This window comes from Hippopotamus amphibius, chromosome 3 (assembly GCF_030028045.1).
Source record: "Hippopotamus amphibius kiboko isolate mHipAmp2 chromosome 3, mHipAmp2.hap2, whole genome shotgun sequence".
Classification (NCBI taxonomy): domain Eukaryota; kingdom Metazoa; phylum Chordata; class Mammalia; order Artiodactyla; family Hippopotamidae; genus Hippopotamus; species Hippopotamus amphibius.
In genome coordinates this window covers 164667237-164680873 of record NC_080188.1, presented here as the reverse complement: position 1 = coordinate 164680873, position 13637 = coordinate 164667237, and the positions used below count along the sequence as shown (strand labels likewise).

Below are 13637 nucleotides of genomic sequence, written 5' to 3'. Positions count from 1 at the left end.
CATAAAAAAGAATGAAATGGAGCTATATGTAATGAGGTGGATAGACCTAGAGTCTGTCATACAGAATGAAGTAAGCCAGAAAGAGAAAAACAAATACTGTATGCTAACTCATATATATGGAATCTAAAAAAAAAAAAAAAAATGGAACTGATGAACCCAGTGACAGGGCAAGAATAAGGATGCAGATGCAGAGAATGGACTGGAGGACACGGGGCTGGGGGGGCAGGGGCGAACTGGAAGCTGGGACAAAGTGAGAGAGTAGCATAGACATCTATACACTACCAATTGTAAAACAGAAAACTAGGGGGAAGTTGCTGTAATAACAAAGGGAGATCAACCTGATGATGGGTGATGCCTTAGAGGGCCAGGACAGGGAGAGCAAGAGGGAGTGGTGGGAGGGAGGGGATATGGGGATATATGTATAAATACAGCTGATTCACTTTGGTGTACCTCAAAAGCTGGTACAAGAGTGTAAAGCAATTATTTTCCAATAAAGAGCTTAAAAAAAAATTAAACTGTTCAAAATGAAACATAAGAAGATGATGTAGCAACTTGGAACAGGCTTTATGAAATAAAGGCTAAATATAACTCAGTTTCATAAAATATATGCATATATACACACAAAGTGAACAAAGGGAAATAAAAAACACCTGTTTGAATACTGAATTATGGATACATTCTTTGATTCTAATTTCCACTGTTATGCTGTTTGGCAATAAGACAAAGATAATTCATTTTTGTCTAATTTTCCTTCAATTTGAAGCACTTTCAATGTAATCCTGATACATATACATGTTATGTATGTAAGCGATATGTAAGCAATAAAGAACAGTAACCAAATGAACGGCTATTAATATACCACTAAACATAAGAATGAGAACACTACCAATATTCTTACATGTATTCCTTTCCTATTCTACCATTTCAATAGTCCCCATTTTCCTGAATTGTTTTATCATTTCCTGTTCACAACAAATTATAAAAAGCAATATCACATATATGTGTGTGTGCATGTGTGTATATATACTCAATGTAGTTTTGTATTTTTAAAGCTTATAAACAGTGGTGTATAGAAATCTGTGTAAGCTTAGTAATGCATTAAAAATGTTCTCAAAAGGCCCTTATTTTGCTGAGGAAAGTTATCTCTTGACTATCTTGTCTATAGTATGGCTCTACAACCAGAATTAGGAAAGGACTGCAATAGTAAAAGAATGTTTGCAAGTACACATTTAATCTCCTACTCCTATTTTTATATATTTTTCCCCATTTATCAACATTGTTTTGTTAATGGATACTGCTCTACAGGTATCTCCTACTTTTTGAAAGTTTGCTTTATGCCACTTTGCTTTTATGAAAGACCTACATTAGTATCTGTTTTCATTAACACAGTGTTCAGCGTTTGTTTTGCAGGAGCCATTACAGAGGCAGTGTGCACCCTGAGTAGTGAGAGTGGCACCGCCAAGCTCCCTCCCCAGGAACTACACTCAGCATCAAGCTGTCACAGCTTTGTACTATGACTGTAAGCATCTGTGCTTTATCTCAGTTTATTCTGAGCTTCCATTAGCAAGATGTGGCCCAAGATAATTGTTTCTTTACTTTATGCCATTTCAGCTTATGCATGGCTTCATAGGAACTTTATTCTTTTGGACAGCAGAGGAAACCTGTGTTTACTTTTAGCCTTCATCTATACTTCTCAACCAATCTTATTCCAAGTTCCACAAGAGTGGAAATAACTTGCATTTGTGTAAGATTCACCAATCCCCAAAATTCACCAATATATTCCAAGAACTGTTCCCTAAGATCAAAGCTTACTTCTCAGTAATTGGCTCTGAGAGTGACACTTACTTGCTCCTGACAGTCCCGTCTGGCTTGCTGCTCATTACTCAAAGCTGTGCCTGCTCTCTGAAGAGCTTCCTGTACTTCATTCTGAACACTACTGAGTGTTTTCTTTAACTCAGATAACTGAAACAGAACAAGATTAAAACCAGAGTTAATTGCAAACTTACTTTAAAAATACTGAAAATATAGATTTTTAAAAATACAAGTAGTCCAAAGACTTCTTACTAAATTTTAAATAGTTATAACCTGACATCATCTACTGTACAAATTTTGCAGTCTATATTCATTCCATATTAACATGTGCAAGAGTCAATTTTTAGGCAGAGGCTTCTAAAAAGCAGCACTGATAACTTAGTACCATAAAGTAGTCTCAAATATTCAAAAGGAAACATGTACAGATGTAGAGAGCACAGTAAAATACAAAACTAAAATTCTTGGTTATGTGTTCAATCAACATCTGTTGAGATGAACTGAATGGTAACTAATGAGCTAGTTAAAAGAATTTAAATCCTTGCAACAGAAAAAGTAATTGATATGGTAATAACCTCATTTACCTGTTGTTCCATGCTCTCTATGGCTTTTCTCTTGTCATCCTGAAGTTCCTGTTTTTCCTTCTCTACTTCCATCAACTTCTTTTCCAGCTGTGTCTGAAACTCAGCTGACTCTTTTAAGCGAACTTCAATATTCTTATGTACTTCTTCTGTCACCTTCACCATCAACCGAACAGTAGGATACAAAGAATATACACATTTAAAATTACACAATTACTTTCCCCAAATCTAAGCTAAATTTTAAAAATACTAAAATTGTTTGCCTCATATTTTTTAAAAAATCCATCAAATGCTGATTAAAGAGTTCAAAAACATCACTTAAAACTATGCATAATTTATCTGTCTACTGTCGATTTTTCGCTTTTGAAGTACAATTTTCAATTTTCACTTTTCCCTCAATCTTCACATCCACTTGCCAAAATCTGTTCATTCTACCACTGAAAGGGGCTTCTCCCCACCCCTACCCCCAACATATTTTGATTTCCATGATGCCAGCCATGAAAGGATCTTTTAAAACTGTGGCTCTGGACTAATTGCTATAGCCTCCAAAATGAACTCTGTACCCTCCAATCTACTACATTAATCTTTCTAATTAAAGCAAATTCTGGTTATGACATGTTGAAAAAAAAACAATGCCTCTTAACAATCTTACAACATATAACTTAGTATGACTTGAAAACCTTTCATATTTGGTCTTGACTACATTTATAATTATATTCCTCACGATTTCACTTCACAAATACAATATATTAGCGTTTCTATCTCGGCTGATAGTGCCTACTAGATGGAATAACTTCCTACCTTTAACTATCCAAATGATGCTTTCTTTCACAGCTGGACACAAATGCCATCTCTACTGTGAAGTCATACATACTCAAAAGACAAATAATCACACCTATCACCCACTCACATCAGTATGTCATCTATACCTTTTCTACAGCAATACACTTCTCATGTTCCACAAATTTTGTGTGATCTTTTCATTTGCTTCTTTCATTTAGCTTATTAGACTCAAGCACTTTTAATAGGTAAGTGCAATGATGTCAGTCGAATCCGTACTTTTACACAGTGCCTTACCCATAGCAACATCCTAAATTTTAAAAAAAGTTAACAAAGTGCATGCAAACTGATTTCAAAATTGTATATACCTGTTTTTCCTTGTTGAGGGACTCTTCCAAACTAGTAACCATTGCACGATACTGTTCCACATTACTAGTGCTTGTTTTGAGTCTTTCCTTCAAGTCATTCACCTGTTCTTCTGCCTGCCTTAGCTGACTCAGAAGATCATCCACATCTTCTCTGTTGCTAGGCTGACCTAAAGGATTTAACAGCTTTCTTAAAATGAACATTTTAAAAGATATTAGAGATGACTATTATCAAAGAGTTTGTGAAATTAGGATTAAGGCTGAAATGTATAAGTATTTAACTATCTAGAAAGAATATTTCAACCCATACTGAATACTAAAATAAAAACAGGTTATTGTCAGTATGTTATTTCTTCAAAAAAAGTTTAAATATCCGAACTCCACTGTTGCAAATATGAAAAAAAAAGATACTTAAAAGAGAATATAAAATATCTGCACTAAACTGAAATAGCTACTTGCAAAAATTACTATTCTTAATTTATTTAAACATTGTTTATTCCAAAACACTACATCTTAAACCATTTAGTGCAATTTTCATTCTAGTATTCATGGAAAAGAAAGAAATTGAAGACTAAAAAGAATGTTTTCTTACCATATGATAACAACAGGGAAGGAGTACTGGATAATTATATATATATAATATATATATCACATGCACACACTTAAAATGTTTTAAATTTCTCTTCTATTAAGAAATAAAACCAAGTAGAAAGATTATCTGTACACAATGGCTTTACATTTGAAATAATGTATTGACAAAGAGAAGCAAAACCTAGTAAGACAAATCTTTTACCTGAGACTATGAGCAAAGATTAGAAATACTGCTCTAAAAGAGACCAAACAAATCATTTCTATAAGTGAGCCATATCATTACAAATTCAACAAGTAATCTTCTCTCAAAAGGGAGAGTTAAAAATTCAAATATTAACCTTCCACAAGAGCAACATTATGAAAGTACTGATAAAACGGTTTCAATAACTGGAAAACTAAGAGCATATCCTGGTCAGCTGCCATATGTGCAACTACTCTGAATGTTCGAAGTCTGTAGATTTATTAATTTAAGTGGACTGAGCTTTACTATATGAAGAGAAACGGGTTTTTGTTTTTTAAATCTTTTGCTAGTATCCACAAAGAATAAGCTATTTACAGGATATGTTATAAACCTAAAGAGGTACTTTTTATCAGGCAACTTAATTATTTACCTTTACCAGTTCTCTGTGAGGACTGAGAAGCAAGCTGGACTTCCATATTACTGAGGTGCTGCTTCAATGCAGCAATTTCCTTTTGAGCATTTTTTAACAGTTCTTTTGTGTTAAGATGAAGATTAGTCTCAGTATCCAGCTGTCTCTTTGTATCTAAAAGCTGAACCTATAAGGAAAAATACATTAACCCTACAAACACTACCTTTCCGTTCTTAAATAACTAGAGGTTCAAGTTATCTTTTTACAGAACTTTAAAACTCCGGGCTAAACCAGAGTAACAGAAATGAGATTTACTTCCCCATCTAAAACCACCAAAATTAAAAAAACAAAAACACACTGAAGCAACTGTGATACCTGAGACAGGAGACAAAAGAGGTGAGCCCTACAATTTCCTAGCTTATTATTTAAGAGTGCTCAGCCTAAGGCATAGTGAAAGGGAAATGAGGCCCTGACTTCCCAAATTGAGAACAAAGAACTCAGAGTAGAAGGCTAAATTTGCTTGAATTCACAAGACAGATTACCAGAGAGAAGAGCGCTACACAGAGTACTGCGATTTGCACAGAATCCCTCTTGAATAGTCAGCAAAATAGTGATCACTGCATGCCTGTGAAATTACCCCAGACAGGGCAAAGGATCACCCAAAGAGACTGGAGTGAAGACTCTCTGGTGCTTAGAGAGAGTCAGGAATAATGCTTGTTTCCAGCAGCCTGACTGAAAAAACTCTTAATTCACTGAACACTGGGACTACTACTCAGGAAGACACTGCCTTGGTAGCAGTGAATAATTAGTTCTAAACTGAGCACTGCTTTGGGCCTGCCTAATAAATCATAAAAAAAAAAAAAAATAGATTCAAAAGAATCAAACTATTTTCAATTAACTTTACTGTGTTCCAGAACAAAGCTCAAGATTTACAGAAATACAAAAATATCCAGCACCCAATAGAATAAAACTCACCATGTTATGGCACCCAATTAAAAATTACTAGGCATACAAAAAGGCAAAAAAAATCTATGAGTTTGTAAGAGATTTCTTCAAAACTAGAGATGACATGAGATGACAGCTTCAACATGAGATGACAGTTTATCTACACACCAGCTTAATCTTTAAACATAAACTTTCTACAGAAATTCAGAACACAGACTCACATCCAGATTTCTAGTAAGTGTATGCCTTTGTTCCACCTCATTTTCCAACTTCTTCTTTAGATGGGCTATCTCATGTTCCAGTTTTTCTATCTGGTTACTAAGCCTTTGTTTGGTTTCTGTTTCAGATCGCTCTAATATTCCCTAAGGTAAAAAAAGATTTTGGTTATACTTAAGAAAAAAGTAAAAAACAACAAACAAAAACAAAACAAAACGAAGGCAATAGGAAATTATAGGAATACAACTCATTTCTATGTGAAGAGGTTAAGACCTAAAACATTTACCAAGAAGGTATTTTGACATTTTCCATACTAAAACATCTACATAATAGGGAAAATAAAAAGCATATTACTAGCCACTAAGATTTCTTGAAGTTTTAAAGAAATGAAATATAAACCAAAGATTTAATCTTATAAACAGTTAAGTTGCATAGGACTCTGTAAATATAGACCTGAGGATTAAAACTACCAATTGCGTGGCTTCAGTCAGTTCTCTTTAAAGCTTTTATTTAGAATATCGACGTCTTAGTAAACTTCAGAATTCAAAGACCATCATAATGCATGACAAAAATGACACTAATTTTCTTATTAAGAAAACTGAGAGATATATACACAGTTCACCCAGCTCAATATCAAAAAAAACCAAACAACCCAATCAAAAAATGGGCAGAAGACCTAACTAGGCATTTCTCCAAAGAAAACATACAGATGGCCAAGAGGCACATAAAAAGCTGCTCAACAACACTAATCATTAGAGAAACGCAAATCAAAACTACAATGAGGTACCACTTCACACCAGTTAGAATGGGCATCATCAGAAAATCTACAAACAGTAAATGCTGGAGAGGGTATGGAGAAAAGGAACTGCTCGTGCACTGTTGGTGGGAATGTAAATTGATACAGCCACTGTGGAGAACAGTATGGAGGTTCCTTGCAAAACTAAAAACAGAGTTACCATATGACCCAGCAATCCCACTGCTGGGCATATACCCAGAGAACACCATCATTCAAAAAGACACATGCACTCCAATATTCACTGCAGCACTATTCACAATAGCCAGGACATGGAAGCAACCTAAATGTCCATCAACAGATGAATGGATAAAAAAGATGTGGTACATATATACAATGGAATATTACTCAGCAGTAAAAAGGAATGAAACTGGGACATTTGTAGAGACATGGATGGACCTAGAGACTGTCATACAGAGTGAAGTGAGTCAGAAAGAGACAAACAAGTATCGTATATTAACACATATATGCGGAATATAGAAAAGTGGTACAAATCAACCGGTTTGCAAGGCAGAAATAGAGACACAGATGTAGCGAACAAACATAAGGACACCAAGTGGGGAAAGTGGGGAGGGTTGGAAGGGAATGAATTGGGCGATTGGGATTGCCATATATACATTACCAATGAGAAAAAAATACCAAATTGTACACTCTAAATATATGCAGTTTACTGTCCGTTAACTGTATCTCAATGAAAGTTCTTAAAAAAAAAAAAAAAAAGAAAACTGAGAGTATACAATGTTAAAATTATTCAAATTTAACTTAAAAATTTTTTTCTACATGTCCTTTTTTATCTGGTTACCTGAATTGTTTGCAGATTAGTTAGCAGCAAGTTTTGCCCTCTTTGTTCAGCCAATAAAGATTCTCTTTGCTGAGAAAGACGAACTTCTGACAATTTAAGCATTTCCTTTTCCTTTTTCAAATTTTCTGCTCTTACCTTGAGGTAAATATAGGTTAAAGAAAAAATGCTGAAAAACAATGTGCCAAATGTAATAATACAGTTATAAAATTAAAATGATTCATTACTACATATTTCTTAATGTTAATTAGAGACTATATCTCTTCACTATATAAGGAAATACAACTTAGTTTCACATACTGAAATATGAAGCAAGTATTATTGGAAATACAAATAGATCAAAGGAAAAAATCTTGCAATTACCACAAATACTTATGATATCATTGCTCTAACAAATCAGATTTTAAAAAATAAAAAAATCTAAACTCCCAGAGTATAAGAAGCAAGATTGCAAAATTACGCTATAGTCATACCTGCATACTCTTAAATTATGAACGTTTTAGAATCTAAACTTGGTTTCTAAGTATCTGTTTGAGAGTGCTAACTGATCTATTTAAACACTTTTCTCCCACAAAGAGTACACTCTGAGTCTCAGGGGATATAGGAGGGTTCACTGAAAAATCAATACCCTCAAAATATTCATATTTACAGGATAAGTCAGAAACTATCAATCATAAAACTTACTCCATCAGTCTGAAAAAGTGCTGCTGTCTATTCATCACAAAGGAGTGGGAACAAGACAGAAATGAAAGAATATAGCCAACAGAATTAGAAAAGCTAGGATTTGAGTCACAACCAATCAATCATGACAACCCCAAACAGGCAAACTACTTAGTTTCTGAGTCTGTTTCTCAATAAGTAAAACGGGGGACAACTGTACCTACCTCATAAGTAATGATTAAAAAGTTGTGAGAGATAACTTTATAAAAAGTAAAATACTGTATGAAAATTTATCTTCAAAAAATTTAGAATTTAGTTGAAAGTACTGTCAATTTCTGATTGACATTTATATTCATGTTGAAATTCAGAAATATAATTCAATGCTAATGGAATTTTTATATCATCTTTTATTAGAAATGAGGAAGAATGGATAAAATATTCATCCATTTCATTGCCTTTGTTGTAACTAGAGAAACAGTGACTTACAAACTTATTTTGAAATGGAAAACCTGTAAGGAAATCTTAGTCCATAAAAACAAACTTCTTTCCCTCTCCAGTTTTATTAGAGATCCAACTGATCTGACGGACAAGTGGATGCCTGGCAACTATTTGATAAGGACTATTTGACTGCGAAGTCCATAAACCTCAAATATCTATATTATACCAACCAGTAAAATCAAAGTAATAACTAAAAAACAAGTGTCAAATGCAACTTATAACGCAAGTCAGATGACAGAAGTTGGCCTCACTTCTGCAACAGCTAGCTTTTCATTAGCTCCTCTCAAATCTTGCGTCATTGTGTTGACGATCTGTTCCTGCTTTTGAGTCGTTGCAGTGAGTTTCTGATTTCTCTCATGTAGGGATGTTATTTCTCGACGATATCCTTCGACATTATCTTGTAGCATTTCATAACTTACATGAAAGAAAAATAATTCTATAAGCAACTGAAATACTATACCCTAGCTTAGTTCCTTGAGTTTCACAAGTACTTAATTCTAAATGATTAATAATATGAAAAAAGTGGCTTGTGTAATAATATAAAAATCTTCATTCTTTTCTCTGAACTCCATATTTAGCAATTAAATTCAAATTCTAAACAACCACAATATTTCATGCTGAATTAACTTTTTAATCTTACTCGTTTACAAGAATTTTAATCACATTCAAAACAATGCCAATACAATGCTGATACACAAGACACCCACCACAATGCAGTATGCAATTTAAGATATTCATGCATGGTTAGTGATGGATTTTTGCCAATGCTTTTTTTTCTATAATTCTTCATTTATTTCCCTATGTGCTTGAAAGGTTAGAAAATGGCTAGTTAGAGCTATCAACATAGGGAAAAAAAGGTGCTTTTATAGGGGTATCAAAGCGTTGGAATGTACAGAGATAACTCCTTGTCATATGCTTACAAAAAAGTTTGATCATGTAGTATACAAAGAAATAAGTTTTTTCCTAACTTGATAAGCTAACAAGTATTCAATGGATCTGGTAATAACTATGGAATGACATTTATCATTACTCCTTTGTAAGTGACCAAAAAAGTTAATTTTCCCAAAATTAACTTTCTAATACCTGCTTCTCTTCTATCTAGACTAGAAAAGGCTGAATGAAATTTGCTCACACTTCTCTTATCCTCCTTATTTAAAATAATTAAGGACTATGGAAATAGTATCTCCTTTAATCTCAGGAAGGAAAAATAGCAGCATTCCTTACATGAACTTCAACTTATTAAATAACTACCTGTACCCCTTAGCGACATCCAGGAGAATCAATAACCAAAAGTAAAAATGAACCCTGTAACTTCTCATCCTGGATCAGAATCCACCAAAAAAAGTAACACTATTGCAAATTAACCCTTGAATTTGACTCAAGTGAAATCTAAGTATATCATTTAGAGTTAATTTTTGAAAAAGAAAATTTACCGTTTAGAAGCAAAATCTAGCTGGGTAGAAATTTTGGTATTTTGTGATCGCAAATCTGTGACTTGCTCCTGAAGTTTCTCAAGCTGCTCATTCTGTATTTTTTCATTATCTGCCTTTTCTTTTTTGTAGTTCTCAAAAATTTCCTGCAACTAAACATTGGAGAAATTATTAGAAGATGACAGTCCATGTTCTCAAAAAACCTAACCCAAGATAAAGGTGTAAAGGTGGGGTCTTTACCTGTTTAAGGGCAGCCTTGGCTTCTATAGCCTCTGCTGACTCAATTACAGGTACTGGAGCAGGAGTGGAAACAGTCTGTGATGTACTTGAGCGTTTTGGAGTTGACACAAGAGAAATATCATCTAAGCTTGAAGCTTCAGAAATGTAAAAAGAATGATGTAACATTTCTTCGCAAAAATACATCATCAAAAATCAACACGCTGACTTATTTAAATGAAATCGTGAGATTATAGAAACTATGAAACAAAGAACCTACTAAACGACTTATTAAAATTATTTAGGACTTGTAGTTAAATAAAGGTAATTTTTGCAGATTAAATGTTAAAACAAAACATAACCAAAATAAACACTAATTCACTGACTCTCAGATGCATACTTTTCAACAATCAGCACTTTTCTTACCTAAAATAATGGTGTATTTTAGAACTAATGACGTGTTATGATCACTCATACGTGGTAGTCAAATTTAAAGTTACCATCATTAGAGCAGATACTGCTAATGTTGCAAAATCCATTCCCTAATAAACATTTCAGAAATATTTCCCAAAAATACTTGGAAACTTTTAAGATAACATATAAAAACCTACCTTGTAAAGGAATGGCAACTCCTGTTGTCTGTGACAACAAAATACGGTACATATCACGCTGACGAACTATGGAATCAACAAGCTGCATCTGATGCTGCCGTGATTCACGGAGTTGTTCTAGTTCAGTAAGGGCATTCTCAAGTTTGAGCTGAAGCTCAGTGATTCTACAGGAAAAGAAATCAGTCTATTTCACAGGACTGAGACTGAGAGGCAACATAATTTCTACTGCAAATTGATTAAGCATTTTATCACCTATTGGTAAGCACAGTACTTTTTTTTTAATGGTTTATGTATGTATGTATGTACGTATGTATGTCTTTATGGCTGTGTTGGGTCTTCGTTGCTACACAGGCTTTCTCTAGTTGCGGCGAGTGGGGGCTACTCTTCATTGCAGTGCACAGGCTTCTCGGTGCAGTGGCTTCTCTTGTTGCGGAGCACAGGCTCTAGGCGCGTGGGCTTCAGTAGTTGCGGCACATAGGCTCAGCAGTTGTGGCTCGCGGGCTCTAGAGCACAGGCTCAGTAGCTGTGGCACACAGGATTAGCTGTTCCACAGCATGCAGGATCTTCCCAGCCCAGGGCTTGAACCCGTATCCCCTGCATTGGCAGGCGGATTCTTAACCACCTCACCACCAGGGAAGTCCAAGCAGAGTATTTCCATCTCTTATCCTCTCTTCCTTCTGCTGCTATTTTAAGAATCATTTTTAAAACTCTCCACTAAATAGGACTCAGGTATTCACCAAGCTTATCTGAAATCTTTGTTTGCAAAAAATTAAACCAATTCCACTGAATCCAAACTCCAGTCTTCTTGCTTTCACAGCCATTTCTCCTCCTCCTCTATCACCAAAATCATTTTTTCAAAAAAATTCTTTACTCTGAGTAATTCCTAAATATCTTCTCCATGAAGCCTGGACTGTTCCCTAAAATCTAGGCTGGGTCTCATACCTCTATGCTCCCACGAATAGGTTTTTATCTGTTACAGCACAAATCACACTGAACTAAAATTATCTATTTATTGATCTTATTATCTATCTTATTTATTATCAATCTCATCCACAAACTGAGGTCCCCTCAGAATTTTTTTTGGTATTGTTGTTCAATTTTTTTTTTTGTCCTAAATCACCATATTCCCAATATCCAGCACTGTTAAGGGCATATAAAAAGTTTTCAATAAACTTTTGCTGAATAAACCAAAGGAGTCTATTGCTTACTTAGATGAAGTTGTTTCTTGTTCTTCTCTTTCTCTGGTTTCCCCAAGTTCCCGAAGGGCCACTAAGAGACGTTGATTTTGCTGCTGAAGCTCTTCAATGTTTCTATAAGATACTAGATGCTGCGATATTACCTCAGATGAGCTACTTATATCAGCAGAGCTTACTTCTTCATCACGTATTACATGGTTACCCCTTGCTTCTTCAAGTTCCATCAAAAGCACTCTAATCTAAAAAAAAGATTTTAATATATTATCAAATAGGATTGGCTTTGATTCTGGAAATGTTTAGAAGTGAAAATTCTCAAATGACAATGTTATTTTATGAAAAACCATCAACTTAGTATTCACTTAAATTATACTGAAAAACAAAATATCAAGGTTATCATTTTAGATATTAAGACCTAAATGAAGAAAACCTTAATGGAAAAAAATTATTTTTCATTTCTATGAAAGTATGTAATAAAAACTGTTATTTTAAAAAAACCAGCCAAATTATAATTCCAGAAGCATAGTTCCAATTTTATAAAACAATGACCAAATAAAACACACAGAAATATATACTGATTGTGTGTGTGTGTGTGTGTGTGTACACTGGCACTTGCATGCTTATGTATGTATTATATGGTGGGGCAGAAGGGATACATGGCAAATAGATATTAATTTCATTCATGTGAAACGTTTATCTATGTTTGTGTGTATCTGTATACCCACACACAAAAATTAGGATAAAACACATGAACAAAACAGATCTACATTTCCAAACCTGTTCAGTTAAATAAAAAAAAAAAAGCGTTTCAAATGCATGATTTTATTTCAGTAACACAAAATGCATGATTTTATTTCAGTAGAAACAGAGAATGCTTATACACATTTACACATGCTCATACACATTTACACATGCTCACATGTATCTGTACATTATAAGAAGACATGAAAGTCTGTTAACTTTGGGACTTGGGCAGGGAGAAGGAAACTTTTATTTATCTCTGAATTACTTCATTTATTACAACCAGTACCTTCAATTTGAAAATTTATCAAACACTTAAAGAAAAAAGGGGAGGGGCTATGAAGAAAACAATAACTAGGCTGCAATTCTGCTGGAATGGTTTTCTTAGTTGATGAGAATTTCATACGTACTAGTTCTATCTTACATACCTGCAAACCAATTCAAACACTACTAGGCAATCAGCTTAGGGAAAAAAAAAATAGGAAAAGAAACAAAAAGTTCTAACCTGTTGTGAAAGATCTTTTATTTGTACTTCCATTCTTTGATTGTCTCTTTCAAGCACAGATGAATGTTTATTGGCTTTATCTGTGTCCTCCTGCAACCGCTGAATCTCCTTTAAAATGAAAAGTCAAGTGAAAATTCTCTATTTCCTAAGATCTATATAAATAGCAGTTACAAAATAACAAAAATATACAATGCTTGAATACCACAGTAATCAACTTATCAATAAAAAATATTCTGTATAATATAGTAGCCTCTGAAGAGAAATTTCTTAAAAATACGAATACATGTATTTCTTAATATCTCAAATATAGCTCA

The 13637-nt window shown here is 34.0% G+C and overlaps 1 protein-coding gene across 3 annotated transcripts in view; it reads right to left on the bottom strand.

Annotated features, from left to right (window-relative positions):
* TPR (translocated promoter region, nuclear basket protein) overlaps nt 1-13637 on the bottom strand; it is a 60990-nt gene that overhangs the window by 34156 nt on the left and 13197 nt on the right. For all 3 annotated transcript variants that reach the window (XM_057726343.1, XM_057726342.1, XM_057726344.1), the window contains exons 13-24: nt 13324-13431; nt 12093-12319; nt 10885-11048; nt 10298-10431; nt 10061-10209; nt 8879-9041; nt 7473-7607; nt 5883-6023; nt 4738-4903; nt 3539-3705; nt 2394-2546; nt 1846-1962 (exon numbers count right to left, since the gene is read on the bottom strand). In XM_057726343.1, the coding sequence (XP_057582326.1) occupies nt 1846-1962; nt 2394-2546; nt 3539-3705; nt 4738-4903; nt 5883-6023; nt 7473-7607; nt 8879-9041; nt 10061-10209; nt 10298-10431; nt 10885-11048; nt 12093-12319; nt 13324-13431 (1824 nt within the window). The remainder of the gene's footprint in view (nt 1-1845; nt 1963-2393; nt 2547-3538; nt 3706-4737; nt 4904-5882; nt 6024-7472; nt 7608-8878; nt 9042-10060; nt 10210-10297; nt 10432-10884; nt 11049-12092; nt 12320-13323; nt 13432-13637) is intronic.